The sequence below is a fragment of the Chrysemys picta genome, chromosome 21 (assembly GCF_011386835.1).
Source record: "Chrysemys picta bellii isolate R12L10 chromosome 21, ASM1138683v2, whole genome shotgun sequence".
Lineage (NCBI taxonomy): Eukaryota > Metazoa > Chordata > Testudines > Emydidae > Chrysemys > Chrysemys picta.
This window is the reverse complement of record NC_088811.1, coordinates 7,306,100-7,333,412: the sequence shown is the minus strand read 5'-3', so window position 1 is coordinate 7,333,412 and position 27,313 is coordinate 7,306,100. Positions and strand designations below refer to the sequence as shown.

Below are 27,313 nucleotides of genomic sequence, written 5' to 3'. Positions count from 1 at the left end.
CAAACATTGTCTAACCTCCAGTTTGCTCCCCTGTGAAAGTCCATCTTTAAGGAACATGCTTTAAGGCACAGAGGAGGAATGGCTTTGGAGAGCTATCAAGAATCGAGCTGGGCGGCTGAGTTGTGGTGGCTGCTCTAGAGGTGAAATGATTAACTGCGCTTCAGTGGTGCCTTTCACGCAGTGATCGCGAAGAGCTCACGACAACTGAGCTCACATACTTTGCACATTGGGGTGTCACCACGGATGTCAGAGTCACTCCTGATTTGCACTGGGTTTCATTCCAAGATCCAGCATTGCCAATCAGTTCAACAAAGCTGGAAACAGAACTTGCTCCTTAGAGGAGCCACGGAATGGCTGTGTGACCTGGGGCAAGTCACTAACCACCTCTGTGCCTCAGTTTTCCCATCAGTGCAATGGGGATAATACATAATCAGATTCAGTTATGTTACAGGGATGTGGTGGGGCTTAATTCATGCTTGTGAAATGCTTTGAAAGCCGAGGAGCTGTAGGAGTGCAAAGAATTAATATTTTTATTTGCAGAATCATTAGGAGTGGGACAGAGCCTGCTTTTCTTAGCAAGTCCTTACTCAGGGAAGATTCCTTTGAGAATGAAAGGGTCCGGCCTTTTATTATTGCTGTATATTCATAAATACAAACTGTTTTGTCCCAAGCCTGAGAAAAGCTGCTAGATCGAAGCTGTGAACCAGCCTCCGTGAAACCTCACTTCAAAGGGAGTTTCTCTTGTAGCCAGTATGGCAGGAGCGATTTCTGAAAGCTCCAAGGCAGATGAAGTCCCTGCTCTGTATTGGTTCCTCTCCTGCTAATAGACAAAATGTTGGATGATTAACACTCCTCTGACGTTTAGACCTCAATTATAAAAAGAAAAGAACAGAATTCGATGTGAATTTCAGCTGGGTAGAAATGCAAAGCAGTTTTCTGTGGCTGCTGCAGGCATCAGAAAACGGGCTTGATGTTCATACAAAGGGTAATTTTGTTACAGATGGCAAAGTAGGAACTGCCACCCCAGATCAGACTTGTGGTCCATTTGGTCCACTGTCCTGTTTCCAGCAGCCACCAGTACCAGCCCAAACCCTTTCCCCATGACCTCAGCCCCTTTCCCGGGTTTAGACAAGGATCCTTTTCCCAGGATGGATGGGCAAAACCGGGGTTACGGCTCCCCTCCCACCCTGTCCAGAACTGAACCTAGAGGATGGTTCTGAGATGCTAAGCCAACCCACAATCATTCATTCCAACTGTTGCTGCTGCCTCTTCATTGTGGACTTCTGGCCCTGACCGGAACCCAAATACCCTGAGGTTGCCCAGGAATTGGGAGCTGCTCCCTAGACATGCTGCCCCCCTCTTTCCTCCTGCATCCTGTGTGGGGCTATTGCTGGTGGTGTGCCTGTGTCTTCCCCCACCCGCCCAGTCTGTGTCCCCACTTCCCAGCAGTTCCATGTGACCGAGACAGTCTCGTGTGGCCGTTCAGCAAGGGGGGGGGCATAGGGGGTCTGTCCTGCTGTTCCTAAGTGCCCGCAATTCCCACAGCAGTAGCAGGCCATTAGCTAGTACAGAGCATCTCGTTTGTCAGTCAGACCCAAGTGGAAGTGTAACCTGCCTGTGATCACAGCCAAGGCCTGAGCTGAGACCGTCACAGTCCACAGGTGGCAGCTGCTTTACCTGGGACCCCGGGAGGCCCCCACCCCCTTCTGGCTTTCTCCAGAGTAGCTCTACGAAGCTGATCTCTCAGCTGGAGGCTAAGAACCAAGAGGGGAGTCTTTGGCCTCATTACGCCCTGTTCAGTGCCACCATGAACCTGTCAGACCTGGGGCTGGCTCCCTACCAGCCAAGGTGCGTCTTCCTTGTCAGCCAACTCCAAGACTGGGGGAACCTCTTTCAGTTCTGCAAAGGCTGAAATTCACCCAGCGAAAGGCCTATGCTCCCCTCAAAACAGGGCTTAGGTGGGACTCAAACGTTGCACTGAGCCCCCGCTGCATGGGGATGAATTCCACCCCGGGGGGCTGCTGTTATCATGGAAAGGTGAGTCGTACATTCCCGCCAGCACTTTGTTACCACCACCCCGTCAGGGAGAGGCAGAGGTGTGGCCATTAAGGAGAGCAAATAGGTTGCCGTGAAGCCGTTATATTCACATGCGTGTTGATTTGTTTAAAGTCCAGTTCCAAGGAGGCCATTTGGATTTTTTTCTTTAACTCAGCGGATGGCTTGTGAACATGATGTGTCCGCCCCGCTCCCCAGGACAAACAGCTTCAGTGATGAAAAATCATCAGCCCCATAGAGCCCGGGCACTGATTGTCTCAGAGGCTCACGATCAATAGTCGTTCAGTAAGTCTGCTGTTATTATCATCACCAGGCAACAGCCTCAGGCTGAAATGCTTAAGCGGGGCCGTTAATATTGGGTGCCCGGCTGTCGCCTGATTTCCGCCTGCAATTCCGCTTGAAGTCTCAGGGCCCTAGCTGAAAGGGGGACATGGGCCACTGGGTTAGACGGACATCCCCTGACAGGGAGAAATCAGCCCTTGGCTTCTCACACCGCCCTGCTCTGGTCACAAGCGAGCTGTGGTGGCTGCTCTAGAGATGAAATGATTAACTGCGCTGCGGTGGTGCCTTTCACGCAGTGATCGCGAAGAGCTCACGACAACTGAGCTCGCACACTTTGCACCCTGGGGTGCCTCCACTGATGTCAGAGTCACTCCTGATTTGCACTGGTGCGAGCTCAAAGCCAAGCCCAATGTACACTGCAATCCTCTGTGGGGGAGATAGGTATCTTTAACCCCTTCTTCGCAGAAGGGAAAACCGAGGGCTTGTCTACATGGGGAACCTATTGAGAGATAAGCCAGGGTGTGAATTGAAATCGCAATAGCTATTCTGGGCTATACCTCTGTGTCACCGAGCCCTAAGGTACAGAGGGATGAAGAAGACTCACCCAAGGTCCCACAGCGAGTCAATGGCATAGGCAAGAATACAACCTACGAGTCCTGAATAGACCACCTTGCCTCTCTGGAATGGCAATGTGGGGAATAGAATCTGAATTCACCCGCTTTAGATCTTTCGTGACATATTTGTCCATCACGAGATGGATTCAATTGCTCTCCAGACATGGCTATTGTGGGCCTGGTTCTCTGATGCCCTGCACCTTGTGTTCCTATGTAACATGAGTGCAGTAAAGGATGTGAAGTGCTGCCAAAGCAGAACCACAGAGTTTTGCATGCACTTGACACTGGTGCAAATGAGTGCCCGGGGGGCAGGGTGATTCAGAATCGGGCTCTGTGTGCACGAGATATAATCGATATATATTTGGAACTGAGGCCTTTTTTACGTAATGCAACACGCCAGCCTTCTTTAAAGTATTGCTAAATGATCCCAGGTGGTTTTAGCTCTTTGAGTTGCCTTGATAAGAACCAGATTGATGGCAATGACTTTAAAGCAGCTCTTCCCAGCAATTTGTGGTGATTAGGGGATTGTCTCTAAAACTTCACTGGAAGTTTAAAGGCCTCTCTGTGAATTTGTTCTGAGTTAACAGAGGATGATGGGTAGATTTCCACTGATGGCTCTCTAGGGGTTGGAGAATACAGCCTCGCCGAATAAACCACAAAGCAACTTTCTATGGCTTATCGCTCTTGCCTTTAACAGCCAAGAAAGGATATTTACCAAGTGCCACAGTCATTTAATGAATTTGCATCTGAACCAGCTAAACGAAATCAACGAGACAAGAATGGCTTTCTTAATGTGGCTTCAATCTGTGTTCAAACTTAAGCACCCAAAGGCAGAGTTTATCTGTAGAGATATCTCAGGAGGAGACTGACATATGTACAGGGTTGCGATATAGCAGGCCAGGACTGGTGTTTGGGAGGTTGTGGAATCTCCGTCACTGGAGATTTTTAAGAGCAGATTATACAAACACCTGTCAGGGATGGTCTAGATCAGTGGTTCTTAAAGCCGGTCCGCCGCTTGTTCAGGGAAAGCCCCTGGTGGGCCGGGCCGGTTTGTTTATCTGCCGCGTCCGCAGGTTCGGCCGATCGCAGCTCCCACTGGCCATGGTTCACCGCTCCGGGCAAATGGGGGCTGCGGGAAGCAGCGCGGGCCGAGGGATGTAAGGTAAATAAACCGGCCCAGCCCACCAGGGGCTTTCCCTAAACAAGCGGCTTTGAGAACCTCTGGTCTAGATAATCCTTAGTCCTGCCTTGAGTGCAGGGGACTGGACTGGATGACTTCTTGAGGTCCCTTCCAGTCCTATGATTCTATAAACCATGCAGGCATCTGCTTCAGCGTTCCATGCTCTTTGGAGCTCCAAAGCAACCACTTTGAGGCCCTCTGCACACATCTGGCAACTCCCATGCTATCTTGATCTGATCTACCTTCAGGTGGTAGGACCACTATAATCACAGTAGTGCCTGCTATCACACAGATTGAAGAGAGAGAGAGAGAAAGGAAGGAGGAAGTTCTGAATCCCGGTGGTAGGGCAGAAAGAGGACATTCAATGAGAAGGAAAAGCCATGTGCTGGAGAAGAACGCTCTTGTGAGTTACACATTAATAATCACCAATTATTGTTGATCCTACTCTGGAATCAGAGGCAAAGCCCCCAGGGTTTGAAATAATGAGAAAGGAGCATCTTCCCCGATTGCTGTCTCAGTGGGAGATAATAAAAGTACAACACGCTGAATTCATTAAAAGAGTTTTTGCTCCTCTGTTTCCGAATTATATGTATAAAATGATCTCTCTATCTCAGAGGCGTCTTTCAGGAATTCGTTATTACTGATTGTTTGGTTCTAGCTTTGCCTACATATGCAAAGACTTGTAAGTCACAAAGCCAGTTACAACCAAACATGTTTTCAGCCGTCTTCCTTAAATTCAGGCAGTATCCATAGCTGTAAAGTCTTTACACGGGAAGAGCCGAGCTCATGAAAGACTTGTCTGATCCCCTTTATTCAGTGCTAATATCGGTGCTCTTGTTTATTTTCTCACAAGCCTCTGGCTAGTTCACCAGAGAAGATAAAACTACACAATGTGTGGACGCTGTCTAATGAAATGATAGCAGGACTCCTTTAGAAACACTTATAATGTCCACAACAATGTAAACAAAGAACACTTTTTAACAAGATGAAGAGTAATCCAGGGACTGAACAGCTGTAATGAAATGCCACTCACCTACTACAAATGGCTGGTTAGGAAAGCAAGAGTAAAATGCAACACATAAAACAGCATTTTGTGCTGGCTGGTCATTTGAACAGTTTAGTAGAGAAAAACATTAGGACAGTCTTTAGATCTGAGTAATGAGGATGTGTTTAGTAGATAAATGGATCTACAGTTAGCTAGCTTTAGCTATTTGAAAATAACAGTCCCAAAGAGTTCAGAGATGACGATCGAACGGTCTGACTATTGTGTGTCTTGATTGGCACAAGTTGAAGTGGTAACTGTATCTGTAGAGCTTAACAAAAACCAGACAAGCCTGAAGCAAACCCTGGCTCAGCTTCAACTGGAAGACCACAAAGACCGCACCCAGCTGCTGGGAAGGTTCAGATTCAGATTTCAAATCCTCTGTTCAGTTTCTGGATTTTGGTGCTGCCCATTAAAGAGTTATATTGTGTCCAGTTCCAAAGCTGGAGTTTGGAACCCAGCTTCTGGCTTGGGGCCATCTCTTAAAAGAGCTGTAATATTGCACTTCCAGTAAAATTGCTAGATGGATGTGAGTCTAGAGATCTAGTAGCAGCATTGTAGTCCCCCAGCTGTTTCTATAGGGCTGAAGCTCACTGGGAAGTCTCCTTTTAACCATTTGAGGTTTAGTTGGAACCTCAGGAGATGTTTGCTTGTCCTTGCAATGGTGGGAGTCTCATAACAAGCCGTGCCACGTGCCATGCCTGTCCGGCGTGAGATCCAGGAAGAGAGCGCTTGATGCCACTGACTGTTTTAGGAACAAACTTGCCAACACAGGGGTAAAAAGAAGCAGGCGACAAACACATAGGGAGGAAAACAATGGAAGTGGAAACAGAGAAGGAAGGCAAGGGCAGGCACTCCTCCCTCTTCCCCAAGCCCAGAAGGGAGAACACACAGCAGAAATGCCCATTACCCCAGAACTGAGCCTCAGAAGTGCATGAAGGAGCTGGGATGCTCTCTGCAGCTTTGCAATCTATTTCAGAGCATCCTGTTTAAATAGCCCCTTACAGAGAGAGGCCACAATAGCTCCCTATGGCACCCGTGCAGCCCCGTTACCATGGTACCTCACCACCTTCTCCCTAGCCACGGAGGGAGGGAAGGACCTCATTTTACAAATCAGGGAGTGAAACGGAGAGAGAATATGTGACTTGCTCAGTGCCCCATAGGTAGTCCATGGCCAAGCAATGAATTGCCCTGGCCACTGGGCTATCCTTCTGGGGACCATGGCAGCCATTCTGTGAAGGGTGTTGTCTATTGTGTGACTGTCACCCCTGTTCGGAGAACCAGCCCAAGGCCTCTGCACCATGTAGGGCCCCACTCATTGTTCGCAAAGGGATTTTGAACATCTCATTGAGCGGGTTGCAAAAAAATTGCTCTTTGCAGCAATAGCTGCCGCTTGTCCTTGAATATTCTGTGTTAGGGGAAATTTCTGTCGGTCCTTAACTAGACAACACCCCTCCTCCCCCCATGCTTTAAATAGCAAGGAAGTAAAACCTGGTGGCTAAGGGCATTGGACCATGGCTCATGAGACCTGGATCTGCCTCTGAGCTACTGGGTGACTTCAGGCAAGTCAGTTCCTCTCCCATCCTTTGTCCTGTCTATTTAGCTATAAGCTCTCCGGGCAGGGCCTGTATCTCATGATGGGTATGTACAGAGCCTAGCGCATTGGGGCTTCACTCTTGGTTGGGTCCTGAACATGCAACTGTAATACAGATAATAATAGGAGCTTTGGCTGATTAACAAGCACAGAATTTGACCCTTAGGCCAGGAGGATGTTGAGAAAGGACAAAAGGCTGGTCTGGAATTTGATGCAAAATTCCAAAAGGTTTTGGAAGTTTAGACTTAGTTATTCCTTCCAGCCCTTGGAAATATCGAACAGATCAGGTGCTGGAGAGCTGCAGGAGAAAGAAGAAAGATGGTTGAGAGGGAAGTGGCCTGTACTGGCAGGAGACAGGTGAAGTGGGCTATTATTTATTATTATTTATATTGCCACAGAGCTTAGAAGTACCAGTTATGGAGCAGGACGTCATTGAGGCACTGTACAAATACAGAGCAAAGAGAGGTCCCTTCTCCCATAGACCTGACAATCGAAGAAGAAGAGACAACAGATGGTCACAACACACAGACGGGCAAGTACAAGGGAACAATGAGACAGTGTTGGTCAGTATGACAGGCCGTGGTCTCAGCACACCGGCAGCCTAACCATTGTGAAGCTTTTCGCAGGGATCCTGGAGAAGGAAAGTCTTAAGATGGGTTTTGAAGGAGGGTAACGCATTAATTTTGTGGATGTTTATGGGGCGCTCCAGGGGAGAGGTAGCCTGGGAGAAAGCAAGAAGGTGCTTGTTTGAAAATGTAATAATTGAGCGATGGAGGCTGGGGTCATGTCTGATGCGATGGAGAAGGGAGAGGGAAGAAAAGCGAGGGGTCACATGGTCAAAATGTCGGGCTAGGAAAGTTACTTTTGCAACGGCAGCATTCTGAATAGGGCAAGACTGCATTTGTCAGGTGCCACAAGGACGCCTCTTTTTTCTCTTAAAAAAAAAAAAAAAGACTATTGCAGTAATTGAGACCACGAGCACCTGGACAAGAGGTGTAGCTACGTGGAAGGGCAGGAAAGGCTGTACCTTAGAGACGTTCTGCCGAAAGAATCTGCCAGACTTAGCTATAGCCTAGATGGGAAGGCCTAGAGAGGCCTGAGTCAAAGATGATGGGCAGGTTATAGGCATGTTGGTGGTATTGTCCACAGTGAGGAGCAAGGAGGTAGCAGGGAAGACTTGGGTGGGGGGATTAAGAGCTCTATTGGAAAGAGACGGCTGGGATAGCAGGGGAGGGAACATGAACATCAGAAACAGAGAGGCTGAGCTAACGGCTCCGCAGCTGCTATAAATTGACATAGCTCTAATGAAATCCACAGGGCAGAGACCCAGCTAATGCAAAGTAGCATCACATCAGCTGGGGATCTGGCCCTTTCCTTGTCAATGGCTGAATACCGTCTGTTAATTGATCAAGGTCACTCTTTGACCTGCCATCACAGCCACAAAGACTGAAGGTTTAGTGCCCCTGGGAATTACTGCTGTTCCTGGCCTGTCCCATCTTGGCTTTGGCTTTTGATCCAGCCTAATGGTAATTACTGTCAATAGTTTTGACCCAAAGGCTTTAAAAGAATCATGAAATGGCTTCAGAGGCTCTCAGCCTCTTTCTTTTATAGAGCGCTGCATGAAGCTAACAACAGGGCACTTGCCGCTGGGAAAGGCTCCCCTGCTGTCTGGAGTGAGTGGCATAGAATTGACAGCATCGGGCAGGGGTGAATGAGGAGAGCACATTAGGCGATAGCTTCGCAATCAATGGTTCTCTCTCCCAGTCTCAGAGGCCATGGGCAGAGTACTGCTGGCTTTGGGGGGAAGAGCCACAGAAAGTTATCGGAAACTAAGGTTCTAACAACAACAAAAAACCCTCCCTACTTTTTCTGTGCTTTAAATTGCAGGATCAAACAGTGGCAAATTAATCTGGTTTAAAAAAAATCAAGATTAAAAGCCCTCATGAGAAATAAAGATCCGGGCTCGGAAATTAGGAGCAGAGTGGCTGGTTATTGCAGGAAACTAATGAGGGTCAATGTGATACTCACACTGAGGGAAATGACTAGATACATTTCAGAGCAAACTAGATCCTCTGGCAGTGAGCTGAGAGCCTGCAGCAAAACGGTCTGGGTCCTGCACTCCTCACCACTGAGGGGACAGATGTGTGCGGCCGGAATGAATGAACCAAACACGGCACGAGCTGGAACCCAGCCGTTGGGAAAGGGGACGACAAGGGCTGGTGGGAAAAAACAGATTTTTTTTAAAATGGCCTTTTTAAAAAACAAAAACAAACGTTTTTGCAGAAAATGTTAGTTGCTTTCAACAATTTGGCTTTTTTCATCAAAAAAAGCAAATCATTTTTGAGCTTTAGTTGGCTTTTATGTTCAAAACCCAGAAAGTTTGGGGGTTTCATGGAAAAACTAGAGAATTGCACCACCACCACCGATTGATAAAAACGCTTATCTTTCTTTGACCAGCTGTAGTTCAGAACCATCCTAGCTAGGGTGACCAGATGTCCCGATTTTATAGGGACAGTCCCGATTTTTGGGTCTTTTTCTTATATAGGCTCCTATTACCCCCCACCCCCGTCCCGATTTTTCACACTTTCTGTCTGATCACCCTAATCCTAGCCCCTTTGGATCCAGTGGGAGTGGGGTGCTTACCTCTTTTAGGTGCCTTTACAAAACTCAGCCATAATAATTATCTTGCTTCCATAGCACCTTCCATCCAATAGACTTGTCTTCTGTTCCTAGCTCTGCTACTGACCTGCATGACCTTGGGCCAATCACTTAGCCTCTCTGGCCTTGTCTGCACTAGGAAAGAAGGGGTGTGGTTTTTAACATATGTTAGTTAACTCGTGGTAACTAATGTGTTAAAATTAGTGTAGACAAGGCAAGTTGCAATTGTCCCTCATTAGCTGGTGGGTATGAATCCCCCTAGTAGTGTAAAGTGCCATATACATGCTATTGTCTTTGTTATTCAGCCCCTGCACTCCGCAGAAGAGACCAACCCTATCCACAGGCTGGGATGTGCTCGTGTATTTAAAACAACCCTGGGCCACACAGCAGCTTTGTAGAAAATGCTGAGAACCTGGTGCTCCACAAGGCTAGACTAGCTGAGGGCATTATTGGAAGGGTGTCTGTGAATGCACCTTCAAAGGGAATATGGAGACGTGCCTCTAGATGGACTCAGGTGTTCATCAGGGACCATATCATGCTCACCTTATTCAGGGCTTGGTGCACACTCTGAATACCGAGTCTGTGCACTGTGGAGATCCATGGGGGTCTATGCCCCAGGGCACAGAGAACCACCCCCCAAAGGGACCAGGGAAGCCATAGGAGGAATGGTTACTTAGGAAATCTTTGCTACGCTGAAGTCAGACGGGACTGGGGTGGGGGGGGAGAGAGACTGGGTATGATGCTCCAAAGGGCGGTTGTGCATGTGTGTGTGGTAACATCTTTTTCCTGGCTGGGGCATTGGCAACAGGGATTAAACCTGGGATTTCTGGATCTTAAAGCAGGAGTTGCTACTGCCTGAGCTACCAGGTACAACTCTCTTAGGTGAGCCTGTAGCAGGCTCCTCAACTGCTCTGTGGCCCAGCCACCACTAGAGGGGGTGAGGCTTACATTAGTTTTGGTGAAGTGGACACCAAAACCAAAAGGAACCAATGTAAAGTCCCCACGAGAGCGCACAGTGTGCGTCTCTCCTCCGGAGCACACTGAACTGAACAGAACACAGCGGGTATGCCTGCACTGCAGGTAGGAGATGTGATTCCCAGCCTGGGTAGACAGATGCCTGAGCGCTTCAAAACAGTAGCGTGGACGTTGTGGCATGGGCAGCAGCTTAGGCTAGCCGCTCGAGCTCGGACTCAGGAGATTGGACGGGCTTGGACTTGGGTGACTAGCCCAAGGTCTCTATTGAGCATAGCAAGAGAGGTGGGAAGTGTAAAGAAAGATGGGTCTCCGGGGGAACTGGGACTATTCAGAGCTTTGGTTCAGTAATGTCTACAAAACGGACCCCAACGCTCTGGCAAGGCGCTGCAGGTGAGCTAGAGCTCCGTACTTAGCAGCCACATGTGCACGGAAAGCTTTCTAACCAGGCTTGCGGTGGCTGGGGCTTCCGCTGCTAACGCATAAGCCAGCTGGGCTTTTGGGTTGCAATGGGATTTTCCCTGCGCCTTTGTTATTCATTGCTTTATTTCTGCCAGGAAATATTCTGAGCCCGGGCCCTTTCAAGGGAATGACATTTCATCATGCACACACAAACACGTACAAGACCAATGAATTGGCCACTTCCATGAAAGGATGAGAAATGATTGCTGGCGAAGCCCAACCAGGAGCTGCGTGAGCTAAGGGGCCTGTGAAGGGGAACCTGCTTTTCCTTGGGGTCCACGGTCTTTGTTTGGTTGCCCTGCTAATTTCCCTGCTCTTCTGAAGATCTTGCTGGTGTTTTCCTACTAAAGCGGAAAGGTCCCAGCAATTTTATTTATTGGGCACCAATGCTCACAGTCCTCTGGGGACATAATATAGTAGGGGTGGGCATGCACCGCCCAAGTAATCACTTCATGGGCATAACAACAGCAGGCAAACAGTCATTTTCCTTCAACATTCAATCCAATGAACTATAAGCTGCAATATTACATAAAGTGTCATGGGGGGGGGGAAGCAAGGATCTGATTGGTCACTAAACATTCCCCTGGGCAGCCTGGGAAGTGAGAGCAAATATTCTCATTGTTCCCTTCAAAAGCGTGCTTGGTTTTAATGGCTTTTGGTTGAAAGCTTTAATGGCGTAATGCCATTTTAGAATAGCAAGATGAGGAGGTAAGAGGCAGAGGGGGCAGCTCGGAGGCAGAGGTCCCTGATGTGTACAAGAGGAACAAGAGTCTGAACGTCAAAAACAAATCGCCATTTCGTTTCACTGCTTATACCAGAATCGAAGAGGTTGACACATGAGTCCACCAAAGTGCTTAAGTACATGTTTGCAACCCCGTTGAACTAGTCTTTCATTAGGGCCGTGGTACTGAATGGATGCTCGGTCATACAGCTGGCTAACTAGACCAGCAGCCCTGCTGAGTGCTTCTCTTTAGACTTCTAAATGGGTTAGGTTGTCAATTATTAAAGCAGAAACATGGTTAGCCAAGGGTTGAGTATCCTAGGGGACTGACTCATTACACTCGGGCTGCTGGATTCAGCATAGGCTAGTCCTAATACAGACACTAGTTGCAGATCCATCTTTGGGGCTGTTGGGGCTTTTTTCCTGACCTTCTATTCTGGGGAGAGGCAAATTGTTTTAGGAAAAATGCAGAAACCCTGTTGAGTCTTTATGTGATTTTAGGACAGAAGGCGCATGGAGATGAGCCTGTTTGGAGGCTCTGAAATGCTCCAGGACCCTTTTCTTTTTTCTCTGTTCCATTCTGTTCTACCCTACACAGGCTCTTACACCACGCGTCTCTCATAGGACCCAGGGCCCAGATTAGGCACCTAACTCCTGTGAGGATCAAAGTCCAAGTGTCTTTTTTCTCCTCATTTCCAATGTTCCTGGCTGCTCCTGCACTTCCTGATGCCATTTGGCCAAGGAGCTAGAAGCATTCCTGAGCAAATCATTTCCCATGGCATTTCCTCCTGGGACTGGGACTGCAAACCTCAGGGGATCCTCCTACCCCCGCCCCCAGCCTAATACTGCAAGTTCATAAAAGCATCCAAACTCGGAGGTGTTTCTCAGAACCCGAACTCTGATCCTTTCGAAGTTCATCCATCACAGGACAAACTCATGTAGCCTGTTGGGAATTAGTTTCTTGTACAGGGCTGGACTTCAGCCTCTCCACTCCAGTACTGAACCGTAGCCAGTGCGTCCGCTGCTGTCCTTCTGTTCCAGGGATGCGAGGCTTTCGGAGAGAGGAGTGTCCTTCATGCCCCAGACTTTAGCAATCCCACACTTGCTTAAGTATTGACCTTTGCCCTCCGATACCATGTTACATGTCCTAATTAGGCCAGTACGTTTTCTTTTCAGGCCCAGGCTTCGGAAAATTGCCCTTCTTGTGTCAGTGTGTAATGAAGTGCAGGGTGATCTGTTTTCATCCTCCTTCAGCCAGGCTAGTGCTGCAATATTCTTCCTCCACTCGCCTCGTTAGCGTTTTCCTTCTGACAGCATCGGTGGCACCCGCTTGGCATGAGCACTACCAAAGCACTAATCCGTACACGGAGCAGCAGAGGCCAGGCAGAGTGCGTAGGGATCGGGAAGCAACGCTGTGCGCAGGACTCGGGTGCGTCTGCGCTGCAGGAGCTGCAGTCCTGGACATCAGGTGTCAAATACGCCAGCTCCCTGGGCCTGCACTGGAAACGGCTCTCCCGCGGCTGCTGATCGACTGGGGAGCGCTGAGAAGCAGCCCACTTTCAGCAGTAGCCGCGCTTGCTGTCACTCATGCGAGGAGCCCAGCCTGTGTGTGAAGGGGTGGGAGCAGGGTGACAGGGCTGTCTTCTCTGACAGCTGGATGGTCAGGAATTTAGTCCGTGGTTGTCAAGGGCTCTTGACAGGCTAAGTCTGGTGGGGGGCAGCAGCCAAGTCCTTTGTGATGCTCCTGGATGAAAGACACAATAGCGGCTGGTAGCATATTGTTGTCCTTTGGCCTGAGCAGTTAGCCAAATTCTAAGGCCTTTGCAGGGTTGTTCCCATTAGGTGGAGAAATCAGTGATATGACTCCGGCCTGGTCTTGGTGCAATTGTGTTGATTTACACAAAGTCCTGCTTCCTTGAATGCAGTAGACACAAACCACAGCAGAACCCCCCAAGTCTGCCACTCCAGTGACCTCTGTGCCTAAGACGCTCTGTCTCGGCTTCTTCTCCATGTCACACTCACAACAGCTCCTCTTCGCGTTTTGCCTCTAACACACAGCCTGCAACCGATACCCGAGCCCCGGTGTTTGCAAATCGACCTGGGCTAGAACTGGCCTTGCTGTGCAGCTCTGTGCTTCGGGTGGCTACCATCATTGTCTGCAGCTGGTTTTGCTGCATAAATTGTGCCTTCTGCTGAGCTTTTAAAAGTATTTGTCCCCCCGCGTTGGCTTTGTGTTCTCTGGATCTCAGACAGGTGCTGTTAACACCTTTCAGCGTAGCAATATGTAAGGGACAGATTTGGGCACCCTTACTCATGCAGAGCAGTGCACATAACTCCTTACTTATTCAAGTAACGCTACAGAAATCCTTCTGGAGTAAGGCATGAGTGAAGGGATCCGGATCGGGCCTTATATATGCCCCTTGCACAGCAGCAGGTGGCTTCATTCAGGGACGCAGGTGAGGCTTGGTGAGGGAGTCCTGAAATCCAGGTCAGTGTCCATCGCCCTGTAGCCAACCAGTCACTGCGGGGGTATAATAACGTGAGCTGCAAAACCCCAGGACCTGTGTGAGGCCGAGGTCACATTAGATGATCACAAAGGTCCTTTTTGACCATCTTAACAATGAATCTACGCAGTGGGTAAAAATAAATAACCACCCCCAACAACCCGGCACATACCACCCAGCTCCTGGCTTTACTCCTCCTCACACCCAAAGGCCCTGACACCCCCAGGCGGTGCTGGCACGTGGCTTTATTGCTGCTGCTGTCGTAGTCTGAGGAGAGTCTGGAGTGGGAGTGGATGTCGGGGGCATCGCACACGGAAACCCCTGCTTAGGAAAGGGGGGAAATGACTTTGGGATTTCTCTGATGTGGCCGTCAAAGCCCCTGTCCTTGCCGCAGCCCCCCAGGCTCAGCTCTAGGGGGACTGTTAAACCTTAATCTGCTTCCCCAAAGGCAGCTCCAGCCTTGCCTCTGCTCAGCTCTGGTGTGAGCAGATGGAGCAGGGTTCCCTGGCAAGAGGGAGAGGGAGCGGCCCAGGGCTCCTGCTATTACTAGCCTGCTTTCTGGAGAGCTCGAGCTGGGCCTGAGTAATGGGTCGTGCCCCAGGAGTGAGTCAGAGACTGGCTGTGACCCAGAGTCACAACTCCTGCCCTGCTCCCTGCTTGCTCCAGGGGTCAGAGTGGGGTTACCAACTCTCTCCTGGCTCCCACTCGGCTTGTTAAGCATTGACATCTGCCCTCTGATAAGGCTTTTAGTCCAGTTATGGGTGAACTTAATGAGAGATGAAAGCATGAGATGTGGACCATTACAGGGGGCAGGCACTATCCAAACGTCACTGCACCCACAGCCTTCCCAGTGTGCTACAGTAGTGACCACTGAGCTGCAGCACGGCCTAGTTTTTCTGTGCCACCCCCTCACATAGCCCTGCTGACACCCCTCAGTCCTGACCTCCACCCCCCACTAATCCAGCCCTGCGCTCCCCACAAACAGCCCTACCGAAGCCCCTCAGTCCTGACCTGCGCTCCCCACGATTCCACCCTGCGCTCCCCACAAACAGCCCTGCCAGCACCTCTCAGTCCTGAGCTGCACCCCCCACTAATCCAGTCTGCGCTCCCCACAAACAGCCCTACCGATGCCCCTCAGTCCTGACCTGTGCTCCCCACAAACAGCCCTGCCAACACCCCTCAGTCCTGACCTGCACCCCTCACTAATCCAGCCCTGCGCTCCCCACAAACAGCCCTACCGATGCCCCTCAGTCCTGACCTGCAGCCCCCCACTATTCCAGCCCTGCGCTCCCCACAAACAGCCCTGCCAACACCCCTCAGTCCTGACCTGCAGCCCCCCACTATTCCAGCCCTGCGCTCCCCACAAACAGCCCTGCCAACACCCCTCAGTCCGGACCTCCACCCCCCACTAATCCAGCCCTGCGCTCCCCACAAACGGCCTTGCCAGCTCTCCATGTGTGACAGCGCGCAAAGGTGCCCAGACCTTCGTATGGTCACACTCAGAGCCTTTCCCTCTGCACCGCAGGGCAAGTAGCTCCTGAGCTGGTGAGCTCATGTGGGTAGGGGTGCAGGCTGAGCTGCGACCCGCCCCCTACTCACCCACTTTGCAGCCAGGTGATAGCAAAGGTGTGGGTCAAGCCTGGCCTTCGCTGCCATTCCCACAATTCCCTGCACACATCCCTGTGAACCTACATCTAAACTTCTCACTCGCCCTCCATGCACTGGAAGCTACCTCAAAGACTAGGCTGGAAATATCAGGACTGTTCCCCGTATTGTGATCCACAAGGCAGGATTTGAATCCAGGTCACCAGCAGTGAAGGAGTGGGGCACTGACCGACTCTGCTGTTCAGACCCTAGATCTCAGCAATAAGGAATCACTGAGCTACAATAAAAAGTATCCAGGAAGCATTGTCCATATCTTTCCCTGTTTCTTCTGCAGAGGGAATTAATACAGAGACATTAAAAGGCAATTCCTATTAGACCTACAGACCCTAAGATGAATCAGCTGAAAATATTCTGCAGTAGGAGTCAGAGAATGATCATTTGCATATTCATCACTTACATTCAAATAGGATAATCAGACTGTACTTGGGCTGTGAAGCAAGTACATTACACTAGCTGATGAGGGAGATGAGAGAAGAGTTCAAAAAAAACTGAGAGGAAAATTGCAGAGGAGGCCTGTCTAACGGGGATACTATTATATCCTCCAGCTAGGCGGGAGAAGCCGGTGGGGTCAGCTGTTCTCACCAAGTAAGAGTCATTGGCCATTCATGTCAGTGGCAATATTGCACATTTCCAGCACTCCTTCCGCCCCTCATGAGAGCGACGCTCTTTGAAATGCTGCTGCAGTGCTGGGGGGATTATGCTGAAGTTTTGTTGTGGGTCTGGCTTGGTCTCTCGGCCTGTTTTCCTAGCGGAGATCACGTATGTGTGGGAAGGGCTAAGGAGGCCCAGTCGGATGTGACTGTAGTTCCCAGCGCTGCAATTTTGTTCAATTTCACACGGTTAAGGAGACTTGAGGTAGGTCAATGATTTGCATGCAAGACCTTCGTGTAGATCTCGGTCCGCAGCACATGCTCTTGGTGCCTTATTGGTGGCACTTTTTCAGCCATGACGTGTCACGAAAGACTCCAGGACACTTTGTTTTGGCAAGACGAGGGGTGTTAGTCCCATGTGTCTCAATTACCATAGGGTTGGGTGATCTTTTAGAAATCCAGATAGATAGTCTTGAGCAAATTCCATGCTGGGTGATTCCATTCTGCTCATCCCCTGACCGTTCCAATTTGATACAATGTCCTTCTTTGCTTCCTATCCTAAATGGCTGTGTAACATGCCAGCTCACTTTCTGAACAGCTTCCACGGTCCACTCCAGCGGTAGCTCCTATTTCTGCTTGACAAGCATTTTTTGCATCATTTGGCAGGAAAAGCACAATGTGAATGTGCCAAAACCTCCATCATCCCCACCACTGGCCTGGCGAATAGTATCTGATTAACATGCTATTGTTTTTTATTGAAGAATATAAAGTACCAGCATGCTCCTCATTTGTAGCAGGCCGCCTATCGTGGGGTGTATTTAATCTCCAGGCTGCCAGATGAGCCTGTTTTATTGCCAAAAGTATATAACACTTGTCAGATTACAGGTTTAATTAGACCATTATGTCCATGTCCCTCACTTATAATTCTGCAGACCTGTCTACTGCTTCGGTAAACACATATTTTTGCCATCTGACAGGTTGGGTCATTTTACAAGGCCCTTGTGAAAGGAGGTTGGTTGGATGGAGGGGTGGGTAAGAAGGGATCTCAGTCCAGCTCCTGGGGGAGAGGCTTCCAGGGTTTCCCACAGCACAGCCAGTTCCCACGTAGCGGGAAGTGGGCAATGTCACTTAGCGCCTGATTCAAACTCCTCTGCAGGCAACAGAAAGACGCCTCCTTGGATCAATAGTACAGCATCATAGAATCACAGAAATGTAGGGCTGGAAGAGACCCCAAGAAGTCATCAAGTCCAGCCCCCGGTGCTGTAGCAGGACCAAGTAAACCTCGACCATCCCTGATGGGTTTGTCCAGCCTGTTCTTAAAAACCTCCAGAAATAACCAGGAATAATCAGGAATAAACCGAAGATCTCACATTCTAGGGCTCTCTGTTTAGCATCAACCATGAGAACTACCGTCACTTGGCGGGGTCGGGGTGGGAGGAGAGGGCTAAGCACAGAAATATTTCATCCTGAAAAGAAAACTGACATGCCTACGGCCTTAACAAAGTAATAACCACTGGTTTAGGTGCCCTCTCTCCCATCACAGATGCTTATTCCACCCCCGCTCGTGTACACATTAGGAACTGAGTCAGACTTTAATCAAAATGACATGAAGCCACACCGTTTGTTCACAGCCCAACACTACAAAACAAACCCTAGTTCTGGTGTCTAATGACACGAGAGACAAAGAAATAAAATAACGTAAGAGAGACGCAGATTTAGGACTCAGATGTGACAAAGGCAGCCCCTCTGCGTGGCATTCATTGAACAGCGAGTGGGAAGGTGGGAAGAACTGACATTTTCACAGAAAGTTCTGCTTGAGCTGCCTGAACCCAAAGAGCTCTTCAGGGTGTCTTTGCTGCTGAGTTCACTTGGGTCATTGGTGCTCAGGTGTGAGCACTGGAGGTGGCTAAGACCAGTGGAGAACAGTTACACCACAAAGTCAGACTTGAGGTTGTCCAATTGACTGCATCCACATTGGGGTGACAATCAATAGTGTGAGGCACTTTAGACCTCCTGGCTCCGTAGTCCACGGTTCCTAGTGCTGCCCTGGAAGAATTCCACCCTGTCCAGCTCCTCACAGAGTGGGCGCAGTCTCGGGGCATTACCAGACTAGGCATTGTGGTCCATGGTCTGCCAGTATAGATTCTTCAGAGGTTAATTTTCTCCTCACACTAACATCCCATCCAGTGGGTCCCTTCCTCTATCAGCTTCTTGGAGACGGCCTCATAGCATTATAGATTTGGGGTCCTGGTTCCAAAATCTGAGGTTTTACTGACCTCGCCGCAAAGATCATTCAGCACCCTAGTTACAGCTTCAAGCCAGCTGGCAGCATGCTGGGAGGATGGTGCCCCAGATGCCTTCTGTTCACCACCAGTTGTACCAGTGCTACAAACGTTGCACGTACAGCAGGGCACATGTGAATGTGGGGTGCAAAGGGAGGGATCGCTCAGTGGTTTGAGCATTGGCCTGCTAAACCCAGGGTTGTGAGTTCAATCCTTGAGGGGGCCATTTAGGGATCTGAGGCAAAAATCTGTCTGGGGATTGGCCCAGCTTTGAGCAGGGGGTTGGACTAGATGACCTCCTGAGGTCCCTTCCAACCCTGATATTCTATGATTCTATGAACCAGACTTTGGGGACTGGCAGGTGACTTCTGGTTGAATGGGAGGCAAAGAGTAAGTAGATGGCTAGAAAATAGTGGCTTACGTCTGCATCCACATTGCAGAGTTGTTGGGTTACCAGCTCAAGTGTTGGTAGCACTCAGGTGTTAGCCTCTACCTTTGGACAAACCAGTGAGTGAGAGGTTTTGGGGTGTAGACGGGAATCAGGGTAGGGCCAACAGTAAGAACCCGAGTTAACCTTGCAGTGAGAACAAGTTCTTAGAACACGTTATCAGATCAGAATGCAAACTTTACAGCTGGCTTGTGTCTGTAAAGGGCTGAACCAAAACCAGGGATTGGAATACATTATTGTCATCTTGTTTGCATTGCGATAGCATCTAGAGACCCTAGGCAGATACCACGTCCCCATTGTGGGAGGTGCCATACCCACGTACAAGGAAAACATGGTCTTTGCTCCAAAGATCTCACAGTCTAAGTAGGGCTCAAATGCCTTGAAAGCTCAGACTCAGGCCAGGTCTGCGCTAAAAAGTAAGTTTGCCCCAGCAATGTTGCTCAGGGGTGGGAAAAATCCATATCTCTGAGCAACGCAGGTAAGCCGGCCTAACCCCCAGTGTAGATTCTGTCCACCAAGCGCTGCCTCTCCCGTCGCTGTAGTGAGCGTCTGCACTGTTGCGGTTTAAGTGTAGACATAACCACAGAGCCAAACTATGCAGCCCAGACCCATCCAGTTTGCAGGCACTTATGACGGTGGGGTTATTACCAGAAATATTTGCCTATTGTCTTATGTGGTTTGTCTGGCACTGGCTCATGCAAATAGACTGTTCTTGTTAAACATCCCGCAGTCGGGATTTCAAGCTAGCTGGAACCCAGCCACACTACTACAGAATACAGATGGAGAGGAGAGCTACCTAACTTGCAGGCTACAGTACAAATGCATTGATATCCTTCAAGGTCTCTCCCCTTAAAAGGAAGGAGGGCGGGGGGCCTCTGCATCTGATCTATTGCATGTGCCATGTACTGAGAACCCTTTTCTTTGTGCTAAAGGAAAAAGGCCCAGTAGGAAGGCAGACAATGCAGCAAGTTGCCCTCTGCTGAGAACCTGGCATGAACCTTTCTCTGCTTGAAGAGATTTTATTCCAACGTCAAAACAATGAGGTTACAAAGTTGGACAAGATCATTTGCCTTTTAGCAGCTGGATCCATAGGGGAGCACGGGGGGAATCCAAAGCTGGTGAAATTTGGGAAGAAGGATATTGAATGAGGTTTTTATAAACACTTCTGGTTTACATGTGGTGGTGGGAAGCTGCTTGCTTCTAAATAGCTTTTTTGGCTGCCCTAGGAGGTTTTCAGAGGTTTGCTGTTTGCATTTTGCTTCTCCTCATTATGGCTAAAGCTGCCTGAATTGTGCAGTTTAGATTGATTCCAAAGCTATGAACCGGACAAAAAAATAAGTACACTTCTTAGTTCTTAACATAAGGTTTTATTCTTAATAAACATGCAAGGTTTGTTGGTGAAATCGACAAATTTCTGACAATCAACGTATCCTAAAAGATTCCAAGTTTTAACCCCGTGAAGCAACCAGGTGAAGGCTGGTTAATAATGATCAGAGACAGGCAGAACGAGAGGTGGCTTTGGCCTAGGTTTTGCAAAACCTTACTGGTGGGAGTTCGGTGTTGGCAAAATCAAAAGCAAGGTAGTTTGGACTTGTTCCTGTTTTTTCCAGACACCCACAGCTCATTGGGTTTGGATAAATGGCTCCAGTTTTGTCCCCGTTCTCACAACTTTAGGGACATGGGAGGGCACTTGCCATGGTGGGAAAAACATAGTGGGCAATTCTGTTCCGGTATAAATGGTTTCAGTTCCATTAAGAACAGTGCTCTCCACTGACTCTGTTTACACCTGTTGTCTACTCTGTAATGCATTCTCTGACTGGTTATTCCAGGCCAGAACTTTGGGAGAGCCTGTGTGTTGACTGTGTTAGTCAGTCTGGGAGCTAAGGAGCCCAAGAGAACCACAGGGGCCGTCAATATCCCGCAGCCCCAATTGCCTTTCTATTCCCCATCACCAAATTCTGTTTTTTCTCTAGCCCAAGAGATACTCTAAAGCCTTGTCAGCCCAGGGCTCAATGGGGTCAGTGTGAAATTAAATGCAAAGGCCCTGAAGGAGGAATGCGAACCCAGAGGGAAGGTGTGAAAACTGCATCAAAGGTAGCTGGCAGAAAACCAGCCGGCTGATGAAACAGTTCAGAGCGCTTGACCTTTTTGAGAGACGGCTTCATTTGGCTAGATCAGCTTGGGTTGAGTTTTAATTTCTTGCTTGGCTGGGTTTAAGATCTTTCTTGCGGCCAGTCGCTTTCGAGCTGGGATGGGGAGCTTTCATTTGCTTTCATCACCAGTAATCAATTGACCTTGACATCAACCCCATCAGCTATTCTCAGAAAACATCCTTACCTCCTATTAATTCTGCATTAATTATACAAGAGAATTGCCAGCTGGGGGAGGGGCGGGGGCGAGATTAAAAACATAAAATCAGCCATTCAGCTCAGTGCCTCGGGGAGGAGGGGAGGAAGGAGAGAGAACCATTTTGAAATGGCATGACCTTGAAAATGAGCTCTCAGCTAGGAGAGTGATTGAAAGAGGTCAATGCTGCAGAGGTTGAAACAAAAGGGTCTGCACCAAAGAACGCTTTTCGGACAAAACCCGCAGGTTGTAACTGGCCAGTCAAAACTTCCTCCAGATTGAAACCTCGCTCATTCTGGGAGCTTTGGAAAATGCTTTTGCTGGCTTTGGATTGCATGGGCTGTTTCTTCCAAAGGTGTTGTGTTTGGCTCAGTTTAGGGGCACGAGTGGCAGCACCGTTCCGACTGGCTGCAGTACAGGCAAGGAACGAAGGGATTTGTTCGGCTGCAATTCCACTTCCAGTGCAGGTATTACTTGGCGCTGATGTTGGACTTTGCATTTTCCAAGTTCTTTGACTTAGTAAGTGCCAAGATGCCCTTGTGAGCTAGGGAAGTGAGTGAGCACGAATGGCAATGCAGCAGGGATGAATTGCACCAACTGTGGGATAGCAACAATGTATACAAAAATCTGATAAAGATGAGCCCGCCTCTCCCGTGTAACTACCTGCTGAAATAATGCTAGGGAGAGAAGGCCACAGAAAGGCTCTCTGTATCTCTCTCTATTTCTCCTTCCTATACCCCTCTGTGGGATCTAACAGCCCCTTCTTACAGATGTATGAGTTATAAAGAAATGTCCATTGGCTAAATATGTATGTGCCATGCATTAATTATGCCTAGTTGAAACCATCTAGGCTGGAGGGTGTCATGTTTTTTTACATACAAATGGTAATCAGGTAGGTCCAGACCCAAAGGGACTTTTGTTTTAGATTAAAGAAAAATGACAACAAAAATTAGCCATAATAAAGTATGTCTTGTAAATTATAAAGTCTCCATGAGAGAGAGCACAGTATGTGTGTTCCCTCCGTAACAGGGTGCAGCAGCTCTGAGAACAAAATGGCTGCTCTTTCTGCTCATAAGCAGAGCAATGTCCCCTTCGGGGCGGTGTGAGTTAGGTTTTATAGAAGCGTCTTTGTGCAGACCTTAAATGTTGGGTCTCCTATGACTTGACAGCCTCCCTGTGAAATCATAAACCTAGCCCACAAACTGAGCCCAAGTCACGCGTGATGAGACAGCAAGGACTGGAACATTAAGCTCCCCCATTCAGCGGTGCCTGGACCATTAGCTTGGAAGGCCTCGAGTTCCAGTCCGTAAGCAAAGTGAATTGCTTCCAGCTGAGAGAATATCCCTGTATCCCTTTGTGAGTACGTCCGTCAGATCAGAAGAGAAAGCCAGGGGTGGAGAACACAGTCTTTTCTGCCTTTGAACGGGTGCAGGGGGGAGCCGTGCCCTGGCAGGGCAGTAGCAACTTGGCGAGCACGTTCCTTCTGTCTTTGGGCTAATGCTTTTCAGAGCCTTTCCTTTACTTATAGGTTGCCTTTTACCCTGCGGGGAGCCAATAAGGATTGTTTAAAACCAGATGGGTTGTGTTTGCTGTGGGGACACTGAGCAAGAAAGAGAAGCCTTGTAAAAGGGAAAGAGACGGGGGAAACTGCTATCGTCCGCTCATGCAGAATGTATGAGTAGCTGCACTTGGAACGCCTGTTCTTTTTATTAGTGTTATAATGGTGCTTAGAGCCCTTAGCTGAGATGGACGTTCCATTGTATGAGGCACCATACAAATACATGGTGAGAGACAGTCCTTGCCCTGAAGATCTTAGAAGGTGCTGAACAGGAGAAAGGGATCTGATATATGAGCAGAAGATTGAAAGCTAGGATAGCACTGATGTGTGCAGGCAGGGTGTGCCAGGGCTGAGAACTCAACTGATGGCTTGGCTGGGGGTCTCAGACCATTGCCTTAACCACAAGCCCATCTATTTCCCCCATCCTCTTTGTCTGTCATTAGAAGCTAAGTCTAGCTGTATTTTCTTTATTTTTCTATCATTGTCAATGTGCTTTTGCAGCCCGCCTCACTGTAACACCAGGGATCTTTGTATCCCAAAACTAGCAAATACAAAAGTATATTATTAGGGGTGAGTCAATAAAATGAACTTGGGCAAGTCCCTTCATCTGTGTCTTCACTGCAGAATTGGCCCAGGTGATCAGCACCCAGGTTAGCCTAGCCTGGGGATGAGCAGCCACACTGCAAAGCCCTGCTGTGCTACTGTGTCCTCCCTCGTGCTCCACTCACCCATGTGTGTCGCTAGGACTTCTGGGGGCATATATCCCATGGGTCTCTGGGCTGCAGTAAGCTGAGCCCCTCTAGGATTCTCTCCCAGTAAATTGCTGAAGAACTTGTTTGCCCTTCCGGACCCACGGTGGGATTGTGGGAAGGCACTGGAGGACTATCAGCACTGGAGTGGGTTAGCCTCTGTCCATAATGTGGCACTTGACCTCTAGCCTAGCTGGGCCAGCTAGCTTGGGATGAAAGCACCACAATGTTCAGGGGAAAGCGCTGTGTGTGTGGATAGGAGCAGCCTTAGGGGCAACGCCCAGGCTAACTTGCAACGAGGACACACCTTGGGTCTCAGCTCCCTTCTGGGAACAGAGCTAACTGTACTTCCTTTAGCTATCTAGACTGTGAGGTCTTTGGGGCAGGGATTTTTATTCTGTGTCTACTTAGCACAATGGAACCCTGACCTTGGCCGGGCCTCTTGGAGCCATTACAAATAGTAACAGGATTCTGTTGGAATCTGATGGGCTTTTTGCAGGGAGCATTTTGCCCCTAATACATTCAGGCCATAGAGCCCTGATCTCCTGGTTCCCAGCCCTGTGCTTTTCCACCCCTTCAGTTGTGGTATTATTCAGCTTTGGGGCACGGTGCTTGTTTCTGAAGCGCTTTCGTGGATCATGCTGTCCTGAGGGCCCAACTAAATCATCCCAGCCAGGGCTTTGTCAAGCCGGGCCTTAAAAACCTCTAAGGAAGGAGATTCCACCACCTCCCTAGGTAACCCATTCCAGTGCTTCACCACCCTCCTAGTGAAATAGTTTTCCCTAATATCTGGCACATGAGCGCGATGGCGCTAAGGAAGCCTGTCTCCTGCCCCAGGTCTCTAACCCGCTTTGCCTTTTCTCCTGTCTCCTGCAGGTGCTGCACTCCTCCGCCTACTACTGCAAAACCATCCTGGACGACAACAGCTCCTCTGCCCTCATCATCCTTGGCTTCGTCATCATGTCCCCGCTCATCGTGGTGGCCATGGCCGTCTACTGCAGCCTGGCGCGGCGCCTCCGCCTCTTCCAATGCTTCCAGCCCTACGCTCGGGCCATCTACAAAGGGGTGAAGTGGCGCTGGTATGAGGAGGGAGGGCTGTGCAGCTGTACCAAGGAGTGGAGCACTCAAGTAAAGGCCTGGGTATGAGCTCGCTGCACCAGCTCCCCCAGCCCCATCCCCCCAATACATCCCCCTTGGCACCTGCAAAGTCACCATCTGGCGTCCTGGTAGGCATAGGCTCTCAGGGTCCTTCGGGATAGAGGAATGAGCTGGGTCTGGAATGAACCCCTCTCCTGTAGCGGTACCTAAGTCTGTAACCCTCAGCAGGTTCTCCCCATTGTGATGGAAAGGCACCAAAGCATATGGACAAAAGTGTGTCAAAGGGGCTCGCCCTCCTGCTACTTACTCAGGGCCAATCACGTCCCTGCTGGTACAGAAGAGACAGGACTCGCTGACTTAGAAATGGGGATGCTTCACTGAGGCTGCTGGACACAGACAGGCCCTGTGGTTCTCCCTGGCTCCCAACTTTGTGCTGCTTGGCATCAGAACACGGGATCTCCTTACATCCTGGACTAGACTGCGCAGTGATGGAAGGGGCTGCTGGCGGCGCTACAGGCACCAGGGAAAAGTAGCCGTGTGGTTAAAAAGCTGCATCCTTTGTCCCAGAGAAGTGGCCCCCTGTAAAATACACATTCAGCCAGGAGGGGGTCCATTGTGGCCCCCCCTGCCTAGAATCCTATTGTGGCTGCACGGGTCTCTGGCCCCGCAAATGCACCTGTGAGTCTGGGCCTATACGACACTCAGGAGTTGTCACCTTGTTGCACTGTGACTATGTCCGTCCCGCTGTGCACAGCTGCTCTTGTAGCAGGTTATAATGGTGACTGTGTTCCTTTTGTGATTAGTGGGGACCGGGTGGTTTGGGGAATCTCAACCGGGCTGTGGGTACCTTCCCCCCAGGGTGCTGGCCTGAACCCTGCCTGCTTTGATGCTGGTTATTGAAATCTGATAGCCATGCAATGGCCTGCTAGACATTGGGTATTGTCCAGTGAAGTGTTTCAAAGACAGTGAGTCCCAACCCGCCACTAGATGAGTTATGGACCTGGTGCAGAGGGAGGGCTTGGGGGTGGGGGTGGGGAGGTGGAAAGCAAGCCCACCTCACACTCACCCCGCAGTGCCTGGGACTGGCTCCCCGCTCTGGGCATTGATGGCAGGGCAGCTGGGTCAAACCTGAGTGGCGCTGCGACCTGGCGGATAGGGTTGCAGTGCCCGGAGCAGGGAGCTGGGCCCAGCCCTGCAGGGTAGCAGCCGTTGCTGCAGGGTGAGGGCAGGCAGGGCTCACTCTCCGCCCCCCACCAGCCTGGGGCCTCTCCTCCGCATCCGGCCGGGATTCGGTTTGGGAGACTGAGGGACAGGGGTTGCTGCGGGTGATCTGTGCCCCCTTGGGGGAGAGGGGGGAGACAGCGGCAGTGGAGGAGGACCCTGGCCTGTGAGTTTGGGCCCCTCCCATGAATCTGGGCCTTTTGTAAACATAATGGTGGGTCTGAAAAACAGACAAAACGCAGTTGGCGGGTCACTGTAGTAAAACGTTTGGGAACCACTTGTCTAGTGGACAGGGCTTGGCAGTCAAAAGCCACTCCGGCAGCTGGCACTCGCTGACCCATCTCGTGCCCGGTCTCCACAGACAGGCCAAGGGTTGAATGGGCCACAGAGACGACATTCCCCGCCCCAGCGCAGAGCTGAGGCACATCCGCAGGCCAGTGCAAGGGACGCGGCCCTCACTGCTATCCAGGATGCACCTATAGACACAAGGGGTTTCATTCTTCGGGGCTCTCCGGCCAGCACCTTTCTCCGGTAGTTTGGAGGGGTTTGTTTCTGGGGGAGGGAGCCACACAATCTAAACCTATCGAAGCAAGAGATCCAGCCTGGGTTCCCATCCTCACCCGGCACTGTAGAACTCACATAGGGCCTGCTCCGTTGCCCAGCAACGTCAATGAGAGTCTCTCCCTTGGCTTCAGCTGGCTTTGGACCAGGCCTGAGGAGGGCCTTTCCAAGCTGGATGCCATTGACCACTGGAAGCTGTGTATCCCCAGTCGCCGTTGTTCTTCTGTCCACTGTAACCGCTTCAATTGCTGATGTGTAAATAAACCCCATGCTGGGGACTCCGCCATGGGGGCCGCTCTGCATTCGCTGTCTGAGCACTGGCGGTCCACCCTGTTCATGTGTGATGCCCATTGTAATGTGACCGGGCCATTGGAGCCCCTCGCTGTATATTAAAGACTAATTTGTGTATTTTCCCTGGGGTTTGGTTTTCATTCTAAGGGGGTAAGGCTCTGGGGCCATCCCTGCAAATGACCTGGGAGCAAAGTGACCATGGGAAGCTGAGGGGGGTGGCAGCTGAACACTGGACAGCAGGAGAAGGCTAACGCCATTGGAAATTCCATGGCAAGCTCAAATGTGTGTGGTCAGCAGATGGGCAACAACCAGGCCCAGTCGCGCCTGAGGAGTGCACTGCAGGAGAATGGCTCGTGGCCTGGAACAACTGTCAGGTGAAGAGCGATCGCTGACTATCTTAGGAAACGAATAAGAGGGGAC

At 50.0% G+C, this 27,313-nt stretch overlaps 1 protein-coding gene across 2 annotated transcripts in view; it reads left to right on the top strand.

The window, feature by feature from the left end:
• TMEM88B (transmembrane protein 88B) overlaps positions 1 to 27,013 on the top strand; it is a 41,063-nt gene extending 14,050 nt beyond the window's left edge. For both annotated transcript variants that reach the window (XM_065575076.1, XM_005292915.4), the window contains one exon: positions 24,599 to 27,013. In XM_065575076.1, the coding sequence (XP_065431148.1) occupies positions 24,599 to 24,868 (270 nt within the window). In that variant the 3' untranslated portion in view covers positions 24,869 to 27,013. The remainder of the gene's footprint in view (positions 1 to 24,598) is intronic.
• Positions 27,014 to 27,313: the final 300 nt, after the last annotated feature.